The sequence below is a fragment of the Homalodisca vitripennis genome, unplaced genomic scaffold (genome assembly GCF_021130785.1).
Source record: "Homalodisca vitripennis isolate AUS2020 unplaced genomic scaffold, UT_GWSS_2.1 ScUCBcl_3288;HRSCAF=8735, whole genome shotgun sequence".
Classification (NCBI taxonomy): domain Eukaryota; kingdom Metazoa; phylum Arthropoda; class Insecta; order Hemiptera; family Cicadellidae; genus Homalodisca; species Homalodisca vitripennis.
The window spans coordinates 125,111-147,921 of record NW_025779565.1 but is presented as its reverse complement, the minus strand read 5'-3'; the positions used below and the strand labels follow the sequence as shown (position 1 = coordinate 147,921).

Genomic DNA, 22,811 nt, shown 5'->3' with positions numbered 1-22,811 from the left:
TTTTTGCCAATTTGTCTATGTCTTCATGCTATTCACAATCTTTATTGTCATCAAAACCTAAAGCTCTAAGTAAAAATCTAAATAATTTACTAGTCATTGCACATCTGAAAAATCTATACATGTGCTATTATTAGACCACAAATCTACAATGTTCTGGTGGGAGGATTTGCAAACCCCGGAAAAAATGTCAATAATCGCTTTTATTTCAAAGAATCAAGAATTTTTATTGTCTTAAAAACATAAACACATTGTGCAATTGACAAAATCAGATTTACAACTAACTATTTTCTTAATATAAATCTATCTAAAGGGCAGTTGTCAAATTCTCAATAGTTGTCTCTAAGGTAATAACAGGTAACAATGAAGTAAAATAATTATATAAATAATACTAAAACTATGATAACAATAACACGTACATAAGCTTAATACACAATCAGAAGTAAATAAAATAAAAAATAATACATCCATGTAGTTAAAAATTTATAGTGCTAGTACCACAGACTAAAAAACTATCAACAGAATAAAATACATTTTCTTCAACCACCTTTCTACTTCTATTTTAAATCTATTTATAGGGACAGACCATGCTGTTTCCGGTAATTTGTTAAATATGAGGTGTGTCCAAAAAGAAACCGACCTTGACGTCTGGCATGAACTGACATGCAACGGCAATCTGATCCCCTCCCCTCCACAAACCACTACCTTATTCCAACGTTCCTCCCACTTCCGGAAACACTTCTTAAATTCATTTTGTGGAATGGCTAACAGTCCTTTGTCGCATTTTGTTTTATTTGTTCAACATTGTCAAATCTTTTTCCTTTCAAAGGAATTTTTAATTTCGGTAATAGCCAGAAGTCACAAGGAGCCATGTCAGGGGGAGGCTGTCGTAGTTGGTTAATGTCGTGTTTGACCAAAAAACGATTTGAGGAATGAGCTGGTGCGTTGTCGTGGTGCAGGATCCAGTCACAGCTTGTCCACAGTTCAGGTGGTTTCCTTTGCACTGCATCTTGTAGCCGCCTTAGGACCTCAAGATAATTCTCCTTATTCACTGTCTGGCCTCTTGGAGCATATTCTTGATGAACAACGCCGTCTTGGTCATAAAAAACTGTGAGCATTGTCTTGACATTGTTTCGACTTTGTCTTGCTTTTTTCGGCCGTTGTTCTTCAGGAGTTTTCCACTGTGAAGATTGAGCCTTTGTTTCAGGGTTGTAGCCATAAACCCATGACTCATCACCAGTAATAACTTTTTTAAATAGCCCTGGGTCACTTTTTATCAAATCCAGATTGTCCTGTGTGATTAATTTTCATATATATGTAGCTGCTCTTACTTATTTTAAGTTTGACAGTAAGTAAATCTAGATTACGGTTTTTTATGGTAAAATAACTATGAATTTTCTTTCTAGTTAAAGAATTACATAAAGACTAACATTTACGAAACAATAATAAACATACAAATTTGAAATTGTCATAATTTTTAGTTCCTTAAAAATTAGTACACATGTTTCTTTCAGGTACATTCTTAATAGCTCTCAATGCCCTTTTCCTGCCATTTAAAAGCTTTTTGTACACCACTACTATTGCCCCACAATGTTATTCCATATCTTAGTGGATCTCAAGTGGTCACTGTGTGTGCAAGTTGTATGCAGGATCTGCTCTATAATTTTCAGTGAATATAATTGGTTTTTTCGTTGCATTATGGTATAAATTTTGCATTAATGTGATCAGTAAGTAATGCTCAACATTTTTGTATAGTGTATTTTTTTACAATTCACAAGAAGGTGCAAAATTTAAGTTTTTTATACAATTATTTTCATACTTTTATTTGGTCTGTATTCTTAAAAGCAGATAAGAAGGGTCTAGAGATAAGGCCTGAGGAACTGATAAGTGCAGTGACCAGAACTGACCTTTGTATTGTTTATTGGCAAACTTCTTATCTCACATGTCATTGTAATGATTTTGTTATGCACCTGTAACTGAACAGTGTATCAGATCTGATAGCTCATTGATATAGTTAAGGACTTCTACACTGAACGTTCTGGGTTCAAATCCAACTGTTGTCATTATATTTTTGCATTAAAAGTTAATTATTGTTGTTATTAACCCTCCGTGAGTCGCATGAATTTCAAAACGCGAGAGGTCGCACACGGAGGTTACTTCCAGGTGACTAAATTAAATGTTATTTTCACGAAACTTAATACTTTTATTTACAGTAATTTCAAAACAGTATGTAGAATCATATAAAAAAGGTAAAACTTATTTTAGTACCAAAATTATAGTAAAAAAAATATGTATGTGAGTGTTGAAATTACAATACATTTTAAATCAAATAAATTAACAAATGTAACCCTGATACTGTATATACAAAAAATGTCGTTTGTTAACGAAGTTTCTGATAACATACTAATCATGAAAAGAATACAATAAAAAAGAAAAGTACAAAAAATTATATAATAAAAACAAAGAAGATTGATACACTTTTTCTGACTACTAAATCAGAGCTTATTCTGAGTCTGTGTGAACTTCTTCCTCACTTACTGCGCAGTTGACACACATCACTGGTGCAGAGTGCTCACGACAGATGAAGTTTTTGCAGCTGTTACATCTTGTTTTGGACAAACGGTTTTTCCTCCAGTTGCATGAGTAGCATCTACCTGAAGTGTCCTCATCAGCGGGTGCGGGTCGTGCCTCTTCTTCATTCAAGTCCAACATCTGTCGAAGCCTTTTCTTGGTTGCAGTTGGAGTACTTATTACAGTTATTCTTGTTGCCATGTGTTCTCTGCATAGTTCTTTGGCTAAAGTTCGTAAAAAAAGTCTTCGCTTAGCCACAGGAGAGTTCACATTTTCTTTGTGAATAATGAATGAGTTCAATCCACCTACATTCAGCATTGAATAAAAGATCACCATAGACCATCTGTTTGAGATTCTTGCTACATCGTAATGTGAAACGTATTTATCCACTGTATCAACTCCTCCTTTGCTACAGTTATAGAAGAGTATTACCTCTGGCTTGCCATAGGTAGCTGAAGCTTCATCTCTGTCTACAGCTGCGTCGTCATGCATGGATGATAACAAAACAACCTTTTTATTTTGTTTTGCTTTGTAAGACACTAAAGTCATGTCTTTTTTGAAACCAAATTTAGAGCTTCCTACGTCTCCTTGTTTTTTGTCCACAAAAGCTGGGGGGAGTTCTTTTTTATTTATCCTCAACGTACCAACAAGTGTTAGTTGGTGATTCCTCAAAAGGTCGACACAAAGAGGTATGGAGCAAAACCAGTTGTCGACCGTAACATTACGTTTACTGCCTGATATTGGTGCTACAATACGTTCAACGACAGACTTTCCAGAGTTATTGACCTGGTATGGACCGTCTGGTTGTTTTCCAGGGTAGATTTCTAAATTGTTGGTGTAAAATGATTTGGCACAAACAGATGAAAAAACCTTAACTCCGTACTTTGCAGGCTTGTTTTTTATATATTGCCTGAAAGAACATTTGCCCCTGAATTTTAGTAGCATTTCGTCAACAGTGACAAACTCGCTGACGACATAATTTTCTTGACATTTTTGCACAAACTGTTCGAAAACTCTTCTTACTGGAGCCAGTTTATCATTGACTTTCCTTCGTGGCCTGGTACGAATATCATCGAACCTCAATGCTCTAAGCAGTAATTTGAAACGCCTAAGACTCATGGCTAGTCTAAAGAATTCAATTCCGCTACCATCTGCTGCCCATAGGTCATCCAAATTTAAATGAGAGGCTTTGTATAAGCCAGCTAAATACAACAAACCAATAACACATTTTATTTCTTGAGGTGTTGTATTGGTACAGTCTCTTTCTCTGTTGTAATTACTTTTATTTTTATCAATCCAAATGTTCGTGCACTCAGTAATTTCTTCAATCATTTCATTACTAAAAAACAAACTCCACACTTCCAGAGGAGTATTAGCATTTTTTGCAGCATTACTGACGTGTCCCATTCTCATCAGAATAATATTCCTTTGTCTGTTGCGATTTTGTGGCTTGGGTTCTACATCCCATAACATCTTACGATTTTTACTCATGAAAGCTAACTTATTGTTTTGTCTGCGTACAATTTCACCGTTTAATCTTTCAGCAATTGGTAAAGCTTCTAAATCAGAAAAGTCATCATCGTCTAGTTCTATTTCACTATCATCACCTAAGTTATTTTCTAAGTCATTTGGAATATTATCATTTACCTCATCTCCAGATTCATCAGGATCATCAATAATTCCATCGTTGACTGCCGCGTCATCGTCAAAAACCAATACTCTAGGGAACACTCCTGTGGGTCGTTGAACTTGTAATTCTTCTCGTTCCACACTTGCCAAAAGGCGAGCAATTCTTCTTTCTTCGTCTGATTCCATTTCCACAACGATAAAAAAATTATATAAAAAATGACTATACAAAAATAACTAACAATATATACACATAGACTAAATTATATACAAAACAGTAAAAGCAAACAGCACGCTTTGAAGTTTAGTCCTATTTAGCACCAGTGCGCGAGAAGTCGCATACGGAAGTTGCCTCCGGGTGAGGACAATACACGAGAAGTCGCACACGGAGGTTACCTCCAGTCCACTACGAAAACTGAACTGAACTAATAAGAGAAAGTCCGGCAGGGTTGGGGTTGTTGTCTTTAGTTCCAGGAAGGAGGCTCGTGAGGTACGGCGGAGCGCCGACACCACACAACCTCACAAATGTCATTTATACTGAAAATCGTAGCTACCCGGAGGTTACTTCCGTGATGCGACTCACGGAGGGTTAAGTAACCAGTATTTATATAGACAAAAACAATTTTCTTTTTTTTTCCTGAATTCATGCTTCTAATTTCTAACAATTTTATATAAATGAGTAAGAAAAAATTACAGTACCCATGTGGTAAATGTTCTAAAAATATAACCAAAGGCTGTCATGCTATACTTTGTACAGGAACATGTTCTAATTGGTTCCACAGAAAATGTACTTCTCTAACTATTGAGGAATATAAAAGTATAGCACAGTTACTAAGAAAATGGCTCTGTGAAAAATGTACATCTGTTGATTTCCATTTGGAACATGAAAAAGAAACTATAGGTATCAATCAAGATGTAACTCAAGAACTAATAAATCAACATAAAATTATAAATTCACTTAATGATGACATTAACCAAGCAAGAAAAGAAATTATTAGTCTTAAGAATCATAATATACAACTAGAAACTTTAGTAATAAAAAAAGAAGAAACAATTATACAGCTGGAAGAAGAAGTAAATAGACTACGTACTAAATTGAACCAAAAAGAAAATTTTAATATCTCTACAATGAAGAAAGTAAATTCGGATGTACATCATAGTCTGTCTCCGTTGAATTCCACACCTTTCCATGATAACACTGGACTGAAAAAAAGTTTATGGAGCTCTGAAAAAACAAAGCTGGAGAGTTTTTCAGTGGTTGTAAAAAGTAAAAAAAATATACCTAACCCTATACCCAAGACATGTAATGGAAACCAAAATCCCATTGAATTAAGGAACCAGTTTGAGGTTTTACAAGTTGATGAAGATGAGACTTCAAATGTTAGTGATCTCAGTACTGATGGAAGCCACAGTGAGACACACATGAATAAGGTGCTCATTTGTGCTGATAGTCATGGACGAGATTTAGCCTGGCACCTTAATAAAATACATAAAGATCATGAAGCAGTAGGTTTTGTGAGGCCTGGGGGGCGTACAAGACAAATTTTAAATTATAAAAATATAGAAAATGTAAATTTAAATAAAAATAATTACTTGGTGATGGTATGCGGCACAAATGATATGGCAAAAAATGAAGCAAATGAAGCTTTGACTTTAATAACTGAAACCTTGGACAGAGCTACAAATACAAATATCATTTTAGTAGACCTCCCACACCGTTATGACCTGGCTAGTTGGTCCTGTGTCAACAAAGAAGTTGAAAAGACAAATAAGCGCCTCGAAGAGCTCAGTGGCAGGTACTCCAACGTCACACTAGTGAAATCTAGTAAAGCAGAGAGAGCTTTACACACTCGTCAAGGTCTCCACTTAAATTTTTGGGGAAAGAAGTGGTTAGCTGAAGTAATAGCAAAAGCCATTACTGCCAAGAAGGATCCTGACCACAGTCTGGGCCTACGAGATGTGCAACCTCCTCCTCCAGGTACTTATGATGTGTCAGGGAACTGCCTACCAATTGGAAAAAACTACAGTGCACAAGTAGAAGCTCACCAGAATCTAAGAACTCGCCTCATTGTTTATCACTTAAATATTCAATGTATAAGAAATAAATTAGAAGAATTAAATCTATGGTCAAATAAATTAAATATACATGTATTAACTATAAATGAACACTGGCTTTGTCCAGAAGAGTCTTTGTTATATGTGCCAGCAGGTTTTTGTGTAGGTAGTGTTTATTGCCGAAAGCCTCCCCTTAGAAGAGGGGGTTGTAGTATATATGTTAAAAGAGATATAATGTAAAAACTATTGAATTGGAACATTTATGTGTAGATTTCGTTTTTGAGGTTTCAGGTATATTTTTAGTTAGTTTGAATGCTATCATTATAACAATTTATCGAACACCAAATTCTCTCTTAATGATTTCATAAGTTTTTTTGATGAGCTACTTGGTTATATAAATAAAAAATATTCTAAAGTGAAGTTGATCATATCAGGTGATTTTAATATCAATATAAAAAAAAGTAATGTCGAGGTAGATTCTTTTTTCAATTTACTGCGTTCCCATAACATGCATTGCTTAAATCTAGAAAACACCAGGGGTGAGGCATGCCTTGATAATATAGTTACTAATGTAAAAAAGGGTACTGTAACTTGTAATGTTATTGAACCTAATTTATCAGATCACGCAGCAGTTTGTGCAAATTTTCACACAATTGGTGCTCCAAACGCAGGTATAAAAAAAGGTATTTCAACTAAAACCATTAGAACGTTAACGCCATATGCTATTAAAAATTTTAGGGAAAGTTTGACTCATGTAGACTGGTCACAGCTATAACGTTTTACTAATGTAGATGCAGCATTTGATTATTTTAACTTTGTCTTGACAAGCACTTTTAATGTGTGCTGTCCTTTTAAAGATATTAAATTAGGCAATAGTGTCAATACTAATAGGTTAAGTAGTAAATGGTATACAAAAGAATTGGAAAATATTAGGAAAATAGTAGTTGCATTGTATGATAAGCTTAAGAACAGTAAGGGTACAGTTCATGAACTACAATGTAAAAATGTGTACACAAGAGCAAAAAATCTGTATAGATCTGAAATTAAAAGACAGAAAAAATTATTCAATGAGAAATATATTACCAATTCAAAAAATAAATGTAAAGCTGCTTGGAAAATAATTAATACAGAAAATAAAGTTGAAGAAAAAAATCATGAAACTTTTATTGATTCTAGGACTTTTAATAATTTCTTTACACTTTCACCTTCTAATATAATTAATACTTCTGACCAGCAGAATGACAATAACCTTGCTCTTGAATATTTAGAAAAGTACATAAGAAATAAGGGTGTATTAAAAAATGATTTTAAATGGAACAATATTGAACGAAATGATATTTTATATTGTACATCTAGGTTGAGTACCTCAAAAAGTGAGGATTATTATGGTTTTTCCAATGCAATTATGAAAGACATCATTGACATAATATTAGAGCCAGTTACTTATTTATTTAACAAGATGCTAGACCAAGGAACATTTCCTCAAGCATTAAAAGTAACAAAAGTAGTGCCAATTTTTAAAAAAGGAGATAGGACTGACCCCTCTAGCTATAGACCAATCTCATTAGTTCTTATTCTTAGTAAAATATTTGAGTTTTGTATCAAAGAACAATTGTATAACTTTTTTGTTGTAAATAATCCGGACCAATTTAGTTTTCTCCCATGTTTAAACACAGTAAAAGCGGTTGAAACTGTAACAGAACAGGTTATTCTGAATTTTGAAAACAAAATGATGATTTCTACTACCTTAATTGACTTAAGTAAAGCTTTTGATTGTATTCCTCATGACCTGCTTGTAAAAAAGCTACATTTTTATGGCATAAAAAATAATGAATTAAGTTTATTTTCATCATATTTACAAAATAGAAGGCAGATGGTTTCACAAAATAAAGATGTATCTGGTTTCCAAAATGTTTTACAAGGAGTACCACAAGGCTCAGTACTTGGTCCTTTTCTGTTTATAGTAGCAATAACTGATTTTTCATTTAATATGCCTTGTAGGTCTGTTCTACAGTGTCGCTAAAAAGTTTAGGGACAGGCTTAAAAAAAACACAAATTTCTGACAAAAGTTTGTTTTTAATGGAAACAAATATTTAAATTATACAAAATAGTAAAATGGACATGAATACATACAAATCAGTAATCAATAGGTCCTCCATTAGCTTTATAACATTCTTTGATCCGTTTTGGCATCGAATCAATGAGTGTCAGACAGTCTTCCTTCTTGATACTCCGCCATATCTGTGCCAACATGAACTTCAGTTCAGCTTTGTTCTTGGGTTTGTTCTTCGCTAGACGACTGGCCATGGTATTCCATAAATTTTCTATCGGATTAAGATCCGGGCTTCGTGGTGGCCACTTCAGAACCTCAACATCATGATTACTGAACCATTCTTGTGTGTGTCTTGATTTGTGGCACGGTGCATTGTCTTGTTGAAAGATGTAATTTTCACCAAGCAATTTATTGGCAGATGGTAACATGAATTCTTCTAGAGTTTGACAATATTTAATACTGTTCATTGTGCCTTCAACGAACTGAAGCTCCCCAGGACCCTCACTTGAAATGCAACCCCATATCATTACTGCTTCGCCACCGGCCTGAACTGCAGGCGCTACACATGCTGGTAGAAATTTTTCAGTATTGGTACGTCGTACCCTAACTCTGCGCCTTGGAAATAGTTCAAAACGGCTTTCATCAGAAAACAAAACACGCCGCCAAGCTTCTTTTGTCCACCCTAATCGAGCCTTGCACCAAACTTGGCGTGTCTTTTTGGCCTTGTCATTTAACAAAGGTTTGCGGATAGCGTAAAATGATTTCATACCTGCATCTCTAAGTCTGGAACTCACAGTTGCTACACTCACATTGTAACGATCATCATCTTGTTTCATGCTGCTTAGTAAATCAGGTGCACTTGCATTTCGGTCCTTTTTGCTCATCACGAGTAGCTTACGATCCTGCCGAGGCGTGGTTTTACGTGGCCTACCACTCCGCGGGGCATCAATCACGGTACCGGCTAGGTTAAAACGTCGCACTGTATTTTCAACACATGTTTTAGACACATGTAACTTGGATGCAATTGTTCGGTATGAACTACCGGTTTTATACATACCGATAACTTGCCATTTAATGTCCTCGGACACAGATGAGCGGCCCATAATCACAGCTTTAACTTTCACAAAACAGCGAAATAAACAAATCACAAAGAAGATTGCAGTACAACTGTCACAATGGCAGTGTGGAATGCGCGCGCAGGCTTGTTTCACAAAACAACCGCCAGAGGAACAATGACGTGCAGACCGCATGTCTGTAAATGAAGGCGTCTACTTGTAGAAGCGAAATTAAAACTCACATTTTTTGTTATAAAATGTTCGAAAATAAAATTTTATTTGTACCCTGACCAGTTGAGTACAAAATTTATTTGTAACATGACATATTTTTTTAAATGATCATCATATTATAATAAAAGTACTGTGCAAGTTTCATTACAATATGGCAAGCCGTTAAGAAGTTATAAAAATAAAATATCTAAAAAACAAGGTTTTTTTGGCAGTTCCTTAAAATACATTAATGCATGCTTCTTCCACATTTTTGGAGATAAAATATTGAAATTTTGAATAAAAACTTGAATTGATGTCCTTAAAACAGCCAACAATCAATAGCATTGAGAAATTAGTTAGTTTAGGGCCAACTGTAACATTTCTCTTTCAGACAGGTGTCCCTAAACTTTCTAGCGACACTGTATATGCAGATGATACAACTATTTTAAATAGCAATAAACATATGGAAACTTTAATTTTAGAACAGGAGCAGGCAATGACTGAAGCTATTAAGTGGTTTAAAGCCAACCTTCTGGTGGTAAATAATAGTAAAACAGAAAATTTAATTTTTACTCTTGATGGAAACTGTGTCCTTGATAGTAAGTACACAGAACCTATTAGGCTATTAGGAATATACATGGATAATCGGTTAAATTGGGATGCACATGTAAGTTTTCTTTGTAAAAAATTAGCTAGGGTTACATACCTTATCAGGAAACTAAAGTATAGTATCAGTAGTGAAATGTTAATCACAGCATATTATGCCTTTTTCCATTCCCAGCTCAGATATGGTGTAACACTTTGGGGGAATAGTACTAGTGCTAAAACTGCTTTCATTTGGCAAAAGAAAGTAATTAGAATTATTGCAAATGTTGGCAATAGAGTTTCTTGTGTCCCAATTTTTAAAAAATTTAGAATTATGACCCTGCCATCCCTGTATATTTATTGTACTTTACGTAGTATCAAGGAACAATTAGACAGTTTTATTAGTAGACAAGAAATACACTCCTACTGTACAAGAAAAAAATATATGCTTGAACAGATGAATGTTCGATTGGAGAAAACCAAAAGCACTTTTATCTATATGAAGATTAAACTTTTTAATAAACTTCCTGAAAAAGCATGGAATGTGTCCATTAGTATATTTAAAAGTGTTGTGAGTAATTGGCTTGTTGATAATACATTTTATTCTTTAAATGACTACTTAACCTGTGATATTAGTAGTAGGAATACTTGAGCCACTTTTTAGTATTTGATTTTTATAATTTTTCTTTTTTGGTTTATTAAATATGTTGTCATTGCAAAATGAACTTTGATATTTCCTGTATACATAAAGTGTTATGGGTAACTCAGTTTGTACATTCATGTGTGGTGATAATTTGGTTAAAAGGTATCTGCATTGTGCACCCCATGGGGATACATGAGACACACCAAGAAATAAAACACAAACTTTCTTGGAACATATTTATGTACTCAACTTTAAGAACTAATACACTGTGTGTAACTTACTATAATCTAACAAGAATAAGCAACATTTTTAACAAACAAACTTGATATTTTTGACATATTTAAAGGTAAAAATATTCATTACTTGTATTGAGTCTTAAACACCAGAAAATAGAACGTTCATTCAATTGAAAGCCCACCAAATCCAATTTTAAAAGAAAAGCTGGTCACCCGATCATTTTTTGTTATGGTTCTTGGAGGCTTCAACATGATTTCAATTTGAGATTCATCAATTGTGGCAATGTCTTCTCGTGGTGGCCATTTAAACTTCGAGCCTTCTATGTGCCGTGCAAACTTTACATGAAAACCATCTTCTGTAGATTTTGATTTTAGGGCATTTATGATGTTCCGTACTTCATTGATGCATGTTGGGGTTAGATATAGAGATTTATCAACATAGTTAAGTGGAGTTTCGTAATTTTCATTATCATCTGCGTCCCCTGGGGAGCAGTTATTCTGTTTCAGCGTCAATTCTGCTACTTCTGTGAAGAAGGTGTTAAAGTGGTCTGCAGTTTGTGTGGGGTTGTCCACATGTTTCCCATTCACTGAGAGACATATGTTTGGCTGTAGTTGATGTTTTCCTCTTCTTTCATTGTTTATGACATTCCAAAGAGCTTTACTTTTGTTGTCAGCCGAGTTGATGAAGTCAGCATTAGCATTTTTTCTTATTTCTCTAAGTTTTTTATCATAATTTTTCTTTTTTACCACCATATCTTCTTTGTCGGGTATTTCCTGTGGTCTCAAATTTGTGCAGGGCTTTTAGAAAGTAATTTTTAAGGTCTTTGGCCTCGTTGTCATAATACACATGTTTCCTTTTGTGTTTTTGACTAAATTTTTTAGTAGGACAGGCAATGTCTAGCGTTGCTTGGAGAGTTCTATGAAAGATGTTGTATGCTTGCTCTGCATCTGGGGCCATATAGACAGCATTCCAGTTTTTATTCATTAGGAGAGATTTTATCTGGTCTGTATTAGAATAACAAAAGTTTCTCTTGAGAATGATCTGTGGAGGGATGTTTACTCTCCAGTCTTATATTTTTATAATTTGAGCAGTATGGTCAGAAAGTCCAGTTTCAAGTATGGCTGTGCCAATGTTGTCCTCGATTATGTTTGTGCATATGAAGTCAATTGAGGTGGCAGTGCTATGTGTGATACGTGTTGCAGGAAGTGGCAGTCTTCGGATGTTATGGGTGTGTAGTTCATCTTCTAGGATAGTGTTGTCTAGGGTTGTTTTCATCCTGTCGATGTTTATGTCTCCAGCAAGCATGATTTATTTACTGTGTGCTTGAGTATATTCTAAGATGTTGGATAAGGCATTTACACCGGCTCGTACATTCTCTTTGGGAGATCGATATACCCCAAGAATGTGTATGTATTTACCCATGGATTCAATTACTGCCATGGCTGCTTCACAGTTAAATTCTTGGCAGAGGTGGGATATGTCAGTTGCTGTTGTGCAGTTTTTGAGGGTTTCTTTGGCATATATGGCAACACCACCAAGCTTATGATTTTCTCTGCAGTATTCTGCTATGAGAAAGTACCCTTCAATTTTTGTATTCTCTATTTCTATTTTTTTCAGGCCATGTTCAGTAAGCACTAGTATATTGGGGTCAATGTCATTAAGAAGGTGGTTAAGTCTGTCTAATTTTTTGTCTAGTCCACAGATGTTTTGGTGTAGTATTTTTAGGTTACTTAGGTTTGTTTTAGATTTGAGTTTATAATATACCTGTTTTTGAATTTGATCTTTTTCTGTTGGGTTTGGTCTAAAAAATGGTGGTTGTTTTTTTGGCTTGTATTTTCAGTTACTGTCGTCAGATGGGGTGATAGAGACTTTTCGTTAGTAGTGGTAAGTTCTTGTGTTGCCTTATAGTGCTCAATATACTTGTCGAAAAAGTCCTGGTATGTTTCATTGGGTGCTTTAAGTTTAGCTGTACAAGGTGGTGACTTATTAGATTTCTGAGCTGGTTTTTTGTAATCTTTAGACTCCGGCATTGTACAAATATTTTCTCTGTGAAACATGGCTTCCACTTCGATCACTTCAAAGTCTCCTTTGTCCCTTGGTATGCATGTGGGAATTGGTCGCTGTTTATCTGATATGGTTAGGACTGGGTTGTTGTAAGGTTCTTTGGGGTAGGTTGTTTGCTCTTTAATTTTTTGTACTTGTAAAGAGATACTAAATTTATTTTTGGAATTCCCATTAATCTTTTGTTTTTTTAAAGAGTTATGAGATTGGTTTACAGCTTCCCTTTTCTTTTGATTTGTTAGATTTTCTGCACGGTTTTGACTATCTAGGTTTAAACGGTTAAGTTTTTGCTCTAGAAGATTAAAGTGATCTCTGCAGCACAGAGATAAATCAGTTATCTGTAGTGATATTCTGATTTTAACCATGATAGAAAGTTAAAAAAAAAATGTAATGTACTATCTGTGTACAGTATAGTATCAGCGATATACTTGTTTTGTCACTTACAAACACTTTAACGCCATATTTGGCTGGTTTGTTTGGAATATACATTCTAAACATGCTATGACCTCTATGCAAGTATTTGTTTGCCTATTATTAGATATGATGGGCTTTTAAGAGCTGTGGCTACCTGCAAGGGCGTATATAAGGGGGGGGCTCAGGGGGCTCGAGCCCCCCCCCGAAATTTGAAACACAAAAAAAATATTATAACTTATATACGATAATTTATTTTTATTTTCAATAAGCTGTGCTTCTATACTTTCGACTACATTAGTATTATAGTTTATAGTGGAATTTTAAGAATACATTATGATACCTAACAATATTCAATATTTATTTTTTTCAGAGGTTGAAATTACTAATATTTTGTAAGCATGCAAATAAGCGTTGCAACTGTAAAGAGTGCGAGGTAGCCTGACGCTCCTGACTGTCGCGTCGGCCGCTCGTGTAGTGCCAGCGCCAGGCATGCGTATATGACGATGACGTGTCGCCGCGGCCCCGCTGCCTAGCAACCCTCCTCCTCCTACAACCCCCCACCCACTCCCACCACACCTGACCTCATTCCGCACTACCACGCCATTGTCTGCTGTTGTCTAGTGCGTATCACCCGTGGTGACATTTTAAGTGCTGTATGCATATGTGCTGTGATTGTAGTGACTGTTATCAAGTGATATGTTTTGTTGTCGCGTTATTTAAACATGATCTGATTACTTTATAGTTGACAGTTTACGTGTGAAGTACATAGGCTACATTAAACATTTAAAATGAAGAGACAGAGTTCGATTCAAGCTTTTTTCGTGAAGAAAAAACGTGTTTCGTCTGAGATCGACGAGCAGACATCGTTTGAAATAACACCGAGTCCCTCCACTTGTGCTACATCAACTGGCAGCGTTGTTGAGATCAAGGATCACACAGGTGAAATTGAACATAACCTTAACGAGAGTAATCACACTTTGTTAGTTCACAATATCAATGATATTGGTCATTACTGCTCCTCAACTTCCTTTTCACTTCAAAATGAAGAGAAAATTTCAATTATTGAGAACTGTTGGAAGCCTCAACGTAGTTACGAATTTCCTAAAGTTGAAAATAACAGAAGTTTTCAATATAAGTGGTTGGAAGACTTCAAATGGTTAGCTTATTCGGAAGCAAAGGAAGGGGCCCTGTGTAAATATTGTGTTTTTTTCTCACACAACACAGGTGGGAAAGGAAACCATCAGAGTTTAGGAGTATTAGTATCAAAACCACTTACTACAAAGCTTAAGAAAGCTAGGGAGGTTTTCATGCAACATGAAAATAAACAATATCATAAAACTGCAATGTTAATGGCTGAAGACGTAAAATCCTTAGTACATGGAAAAACAGAAAGTGTGATAAACAGTATCAACATGCAGAGAAAAATGAATGTTCAGGAAAACAAAAATAGAATTATACCGATAATCCAGACAATTAGATTTTGTGGAAGGCAACAAATTGCTCTTAGAGGGCATCGTGATGGTGGAAGAGTGGATCTTGACGAGCCTATACAAAATGATGGTAATTTTCGCTCTTTATTAAGGTACAGGGCTAATTACGGGGACAATAATCTTAAAACACAGCTAGAAACTGGTGGTGGCAAAACTATGTATACTAGTTCTGTTATCCAAAATGAAATTATAGGTATTTTTGGTTCCCAAATACAGTCAAAAATTGTATCCAACGTGAGAAAATCTGTATTTTATTCAGTATTAGCAGATGAGACAACAGACATTAGCCAAATTGAACAATTTTCCCTCTGTGTCCGATAGATATGTTGACGAGGAATTGTTTAAAATTAGGGAAGATTTTCTGGCTTTTGTACCCGTGTATGATGTAACAGGTCAAGGTTTAGCCAATACATTAATGTCAAGTCTAACCAGTCTTGGACTTGATTTAAACAATTTACGTGGTCAAGGATATGATGGGGCTTCTGTCATGAGTGGCCAGTTCAGAGGGGTACAAGCATACATAAGTGAAAAAGTACCCTCAGCCATATACACACATTGTTCCTCTCACTCTCTTAACTTATGTCTATCTGATGCATCAAAAATCCCTATGATAAGGAATTGTATGGGTGTCATCAGTGAGGTGTGTAGTTTCTTTCACAAGTCAGCTAAGAGAACTGCGATACTTAAGTCAAGTATTTCTGAATGCTGCCCTGAGATGAAAAGAAAAAAACTTATATGTCTGTGTGAGACTCGCTGGGTGCAACGCCACGATTCAGTTATAATGTTTAAAGAAGCTTTGGAACCTATAATTACCGCTCTATCAACTATTGAAGAAGAATCGACTGCAGAAGCTTCTGTAAAAGCACACACACTAATTGCCTCCGTGACCAGTTTTCAGTTTGTTGCATGTCTTTTTATTTTGAACAACTTGCTTTCTTTGACTATCCGCCTTTCAGAGATGCTCCAAAAGAAAGATATAGATCTTGCTCAAGCCAACAAACAGATTTCCAATGTATTGGAACTAGTAAAGGAAAGGCGAAGCAAAGCAGAAGAGACATTCCAGGCTTTGTTCAGTGAGCTAAAAGTAAGCACTGACAAATTAGGTATCAAAGAGGAAACCCCCCGTACATGTCGCAAGCAAACTAATCGCTGCAATACTCCTTATACAAACGTGGAAGAATACTACCGGCGTGTAGTGTATATACTATACCTTGACGATTTCTGCTGTTCACTTCAGGAGCGTTTTAAAAACCACAGGGAAGTAATCGACTCACTACAGAATGTTCTTCCTGAGCACTGCATTAAAACGGAATTTTCATCCCTGGAACCTGCCCTGACGTTTTATGAAAAAGATCTATCTTTCAGAGATGAGGTACGAAGTGAATTTCTACTGTGGAAACAAAAGTGGAATCGTGAAGAAAAAGAAAGTTTGCCAAAAACTGCAATTTCTGCTCTTGAAAAATGTGATAAAGACTATTTCCCAAACATGTTTAATATTTTGAAATTGTTAGCGGTTTTACCCGTTTCAGTGGCTTCTGCAGAAAGGAGCTTTTCATCTCTCCGAAGACTTAAAACGTATCTGAGAAACACAACTTCGGAAAACAGGTTGAATGGTCTTGCACTTTTATCTATTCATAGAGACATTACCATAACTGATGAGGAAGTTTTAAAACAATTTTCACTGAAGTCTAGAAATTTGGATTTTGTTTTGTAAAATGACAATAAACAGTGTTTCATGAATACTTTTAGCTATATTTCATTTTCTTCCCTTGTAACAGTTCATAAAGTAGGCCTACAATAACTGGTTATTGTAGCTTGGAAGGCTGTTTGAGATTTTAGTTTTTTAACGATATAAATATTTGAATTGTGTGCATACTGAAATTACTATTTCTGATTTCATTAAGGTAAAATTAAAAAAAACTAAAATAACAATTCAATTGCTAAAATAAATATAGTATATAGTCAACATTTATTAGTTTCAAACTTATAATATTGTGGTGTGTTGTGTTTTAGATACGTAGGACAATATATTTCTTTGTATAACAACTATTTTAAACCAAAGATTTTAAAAATAGGACTTTATAGCCTCTATTATTTTCTATTTTAACAACTGAAAACTACCAAACTAGCAGACACTTAAGTTTTGAATTTTAATTTTATACAAAAATAATATACAAAGGATACAGGTCCTTCTATATAAACATAATAACGCTAAAATGGAAAAGTGAAACCTGCTCGAAAAGAAGGAAACTCGCCATGAGAAACTTAAAAATCTCTCCGAAAGAGTGATTTTCATTCTTTCCATTTTAGCGTTTATACATGCCAAAAACCTTAAACCTGTGTTTTTAAGACTTAAATTGGCAAAATTTTCCATTATAAATATTCCATACCCCCCAGACCCCACGGTATTTCAGCCCCCCCAAAATATTTTTCTATATACGCCACTGGCTACCTGTAATGAAAGAATCCATTCGTCTTGAATCAGTACAGAACTAACTTCCTTCTATCAGCTGTTATTCTAGCATCGTAAAAACGCAAAAACCCTTATAACAGAATCAAAACTGTCGCAGATTATTGATTGTAAAATGATATCTCTCCATACAGAATTCTTGATTGAATAGTTCTTTTGGGAATATGTGATTGTCTTTAAGTGAGTCTATTGCTTCTCACTTTAGGGGAGGGAACTATAATACAATTATTGCTTTCTAGACTTAAAAACAAAATATCCAGTCATATGAAGGACAGTGCAATTTTCAAGTCATGCATTAAAAACTATTAATGCAAACATTTAAACGTTTTTATTGTTTTTAACTACACAATTTTCAACTTGTGTCAACATTGCAGTAGTCAACAATAATAAAAGGGTAAATGTAGAATAGGCCAACTATCGTATTAGATTTGGGTAAAGTTGTACTTTTGGTAATAAGGGTGTCTATTCACTATTTTAGGTATTATCCCAAAAAACACCAGTTTTGAATTGAATTAATAAATAAATTGGTCCACATTGGAAACGATTAATGGAAACATAGATTAGTTGGGTCGTATCAAAGCTAAAATACTTATATAGTTTATTGTTAAATCCACAGGTAAATAGAAAATTTTTTGCTATTTGGGTATTTTATCAACTACAGAGAAATTCAGAGAAAGTGGTGTAAAATGAACCAAATGCTGCTCTTTGAACCTCATCAAAGCGTTTTTGGGTTCTTATAAAACTAATCTTTTGTCAGTTTTTTATAGAATTATAGGATCAAGAGAAAGTACGCTATGCATCTTGTACCAAGATATTCCATGGTTTTATACCAAGATAGATTCTGACCTAATCTTTACTAAAATTGTCAATTACATTGAAAAATTGGAACTTGGGATTTGTCATATGAATCCAAACTATCTAAAGCAAAGTCCCTTGGTCTGAAGCCATCTTGAATATGCTATTGCTGTTTGGAGTGCATAGTATGAGACATCTTAGTTGACAACTTCCAAAATGTATAACTATTATCGTAGCATAAACCATTTGTATTATTAGAATGTATGTAGCTACAATGTGTATTCTTCAAGAAAGATTGCCTTGCATAACAGTAGATAATGGAGTGAAAACAATCTCGTAATATTTTGACTGAAGTTAAATCATATTCAAAAAGTTATTACTTACGGTAGATTTAATACCTTTCAGCCAGAACCTAAATAGGGTACAGAATAAATCAACAAATTTTGAGGTCAAAGTCATAGTATCTTTATTACATGATCATTAAGAACATTATAATTTGTCAGATTATAATACAAAGTTATTATAATACAATTGCAATATAATAGTTGTGAATTCAAAATTGGTGTTTAAATGTTGAAGGTCATGGTAGTTCTTGCATTTGCAGATTCCAGAAACTCTTCTATAGTGTAGACAGGATTCTTAAGTAGAAATTCTCTAAGCGAATTCTTCAGTCTGTCGCCTGTCAGGTTTCGGAGGAAGTCTGGAAGGAGGTTCTTTAATTTTCGGCCTATGTATGATGGTTTTTTTTTTTTCAAAGAGGGCTGTTCTGTGTTGCGGAATGGTAAGCCTTGAGGCATGGCGTGTGGGGTAATTGTGAACGTCCATGTGAGTCTGCAGGTGTAATTTGTCGACGTGTAAGATCGCTTCATAGATGTAGAGTGCAGGAACTGTAAGTATGCCTAGGGTCTGGTAGGCCTGTCGGCAGCTTTGCAGCGGCTCAAGGTTTGCAAGGGTCCTGATTGCCTTCTTTTGTAGTACAAGCACTCTCTTAAGGTTCCCTAACGAGGTTCCCCAGATTATGAGGCTGTATCTAATGTGAGACTCTACTAATGCATAGTAGGCTACTTTTGCCGCTTCCAGAGTGCCAACCCATTTGATACGTTTAACAACGTAGATACCTGTACTGATCTTTCTGCAAATGTTGTTTACGTGATCTGTCCAAGTGAGGCTGCTGTCTAGAGTTACACCTAAAAACTTAGTCTGATTAAGCACTGATATATTGGGGATGCTTTCAGGTAGGACTTTTTTCTTGCTAAAATGCACTTGTGTAGTTTTGTCAGGATTTATCGCCAAGTCATTTAATTTGATGTAGGCAATAGTAGGTAGTGGGGGGGAGGACGATTCTGAGTTCAAAAGCTCTAGTAATTACCTGATGGAGACACTTTTCACTGCTTAAGGTTTGATGGTAGAGAACTGAAACTGCACAAACCTCTTCTAGTGGTAGAGCCCTTGATTATCCCACAGTCACTTCCACATGGTTTCTATCTACAGGATCTCAGCTGGAAGTTAAAAGAGGCTTAAAGACAACAATTGTTTGTTGGAATTTTTTCAATTTATTACCAATTCCACCATCTCATTATACCTTTTTTCTTAGCTTCTTTCCCTACTGAACTATAAGAGCAAGTCATCAGTGGTGAAAACTGAAGATGCTATAGATGAGCTGCATTGGAAGCGACCTGCGCAAAGATTTCTTGTGCATAGGGGGAGGGAGGAGCAGAAGCTTGACCACTCCCCTCTTTAACTGCTTGATCTATTTCTTGCTGGTGCTTTGCTTCCCTGTTTAGGAGCATCGCGCTATGTTTTGTTATTCTTGTTGTTACGTAATAACAAATATTATTTATGTTAAGAATAGTGCATTGCATCTATTGAATATGTTAGTATAATTAAGAAGTATTTTAACAAATGTTTATTGTCAACAGCTGTTATTATTACCGGGTTTGTTAAACAGCTGTTATGTAACACATACCCTACGAGTGGTAAAGTTGGTAAGGAATGTGGATGGGAGAGCGAGTCCGTGCTTCTTCTCCCTCTCCACATCTCTCTCTCTCTCTGTCTCACCCCCCCCCCCGCACTGCTCACTTAATATGCTGCTTACAAAGTGGCTCATCTATAGTATCGTTCTATATATTATAGTTGTGATAATAATTTATGTGAAATTTACAGAGGTCGTGCAGTGAGGAGGCAGGAGTTGGAGCTGGCTCTGAGTGTGAAGCCTGACTCCTTAGAGACTCGGCTGTACCAGTTTGCGTTGAGAGGAGAGAGAGTGTGTGAGACAGAGACTATAACGAGACTGCCAGGTCACCCCATACATCAGTTGGCGGCCATGGAGAAGAATCTGGTTGAAAGTGCCGATCCTCAAGCTCTTGCCAGGACCTACCGCAGGAAACGCCGCCAACTAGTGACATCTCAGGCCCAGCCTCAGGGGGTTAGTAGTTATTGTTGTGTGGAAATCCTGAAGTAAATAAAACTATAAGATGCTCTATTTTCTTATCAGAAGCATTGAAGCTCTGAAGAGTAAACAACATTTGAATTTAACTGTAATTCTGTTGAAACATTTACTCCAACTTATACCGAATCAAAGTAACCCATTTTGTAAATATAAGCCTTCCCGTGGCTAGTACAATATCATTTGTCTTGTCATGTAGTAATTTATTGTTAGAGCAGTCTAAATATACAGTTTTAAAAAATCAGTCTGAAATGTGTAATAAAAACATTAGATGTAATTCCTCATCCAGGATATCGGCTAATTTTTTCTATTAGTCAATTGCTTTAACCATTTGAGGACGAGAAGAAATTGTGTTTGCCAAAACAGCATCATGTGTTTTTTCAAGTTCTTTGTACAAAAATTGTGCTCAGTACTCATTGAGGGTAATTTACATGTACTTGGGGAAAACTATCATATCTTGACTAGTATTCAACATATTTTGTTTTTTGTACCGTTTTGTTCTAAATTAAATTCTGCATTTAATGTTGTACCAAAATAAAATTAATACTTACTGAAATATTTATTGAAATAACTACATTTTTTTAAATCAAATTTACAGTGATTTTGAAGAAAACCAAAAACACTAAATATTTTAACTGTGGGAAACACTTTATTTTCTTTCCCACTACATAATAATGAGTAAGATCACAAAACATTATTTTCTTTGGATAATAAAGAACATAAATACATCTTTGCAAAACGAAAAGAATTGCTTATTTATGACATATAGGCATCTACGAGATATGTCCACAAAGTTCCATTTGTATATAAAAAAAGTGTACGGATACAGAAAAAATATTTATTGTACAAAAATCTATAACTACTTTTTACATAACTTCTGGAAGTTTTAAACAAACAAATAACAAAACTGGAAGTTTTAGGTACGTATCATAGCATGGCACAAGTTTTGTATGCCTTCTTCATAGAAGGTTGATGCCTGTGTTTTCAACCATGACATGGTACGACCAACAACTTGAAGTACTTTGTTTATCAAATTACCGTCTTTTTGTTTCCATATCTTCTTTTTATTTTATCAAAGATTGGGGCTTGCTTTATGTTGACAATAATAGTACTGGATATTTTGTTTCTTTTCTTTCATTCCAAGCAAAAGCAATTCATTTTGGCGCATATATATATATATATATATATATATATATATCTTTTGTCCCACTTAACATTTCTGTTTCGTTTTAATAGAGATACCTTTTAATAGGGTCCCTGCAATGTTGTGACATTGCTATATAAATATATAGCAATTAGTATTTACATAAAAAAATTATCAACAAAAAGATGAGAGCCGTCCTCAATGTGGAAAAATTGCTATAGCCTCAAAACGATTACCACTGAACATTTTACCAAACTACGTATTGAATTGAGTCACTTCTATTCCAGTAGCCTTGTAGTTAGGCCCATTTTTTTTTTCTCTTAGGACAAGAAGCTTATAAATTGCACTTAGTCCTGTAAGAACCTTGCGCTGCTTCCGGAGTGATAGGATATTCAGGATGGGTAAGGTTAGGGAGTAGGGGCCGCCTCCTATCGAGATCCGTGAGAAAGATTAGGGCACTACATCTCAAAGTCATCCCGGAAGAAGGGGAGGCCTGCTCTGAAACAGCCTCTCCAGTCAAAGTAGGCAGGGGGTGGCACACCCTTGTTGAAGTTAACAAGAACCTCTGAGGTAAGGGAACAAACCACACTAACTCCAACAGTCATCTTCCACAGTATACTAGACCTATCGAATTGCCCATGAACCCCAGAATCTCAACATTTGCGGTTAGTGATGTGCCGCTACTGGACATCCATAAGGTTGCCCAGATTGAAGTGGCACATCGGTTTTTGCTGTGCCCAGTGGTGGGTTCAACTGGTAGGTATAAACTAGCCAGAAGTGATCCCCGCTGGGTATCCCATGATTAGTTATACAGCGATAAAAACTTTCATTTCTCTAAGTGTAATATTTGTTCTAATCTGGATTTTAGATTGAGGTGTGTTATTTAGGCCTGCGTGAGTTTAAATATATATTTTGGCATACTCGTTGGTCATGTTAAAAAAATTTGTCTACAAATTTAA

The 22,811-nt window shown here is 35.3% G+C and overlaps 2 protein-coding genes across 4 annotated transcripts in view; both read left to right on the top strand.

Moving 5' to 3' along the window:
- LOC124372543 (RNA-binding protein 41-like) overlaps nt 1–22,811 on the top strand; it is an 85,797-nt gene that overhangs the window by 30,500 nt on the left and 32,486 nt on the right. For all 3 annotated transcript variants that reach the window (XM_046830941.1, XM_046830940.1, XM_046830942.1), the window contains exon 4: nt 20,426–20,687. In XM_046830941.1, the coding sequence (XP_046686897.1) occupies nt 20,426–20,687 (262 nt within the window). The remainder of the gene's footprint in view (nt 1–20,425; nt 20,688–22,811) is intronic.
- Nucleotides 4,759–6,788, top strand: LOC124372542 (putative leucine-rich repeat-containing protein DDB_G0290503). The gene has a single exon (XM_046830939.1). It carries the CDS (start codon nt 4,870–4,872, stop codon nt 6,487–6,489), a length of 1,620 nt encoding a protein of 539 aa, XP_046686895.1. The 5' UTR covers nt 4,759–4,869; the 3' UTR covers nt 6,490–6,788.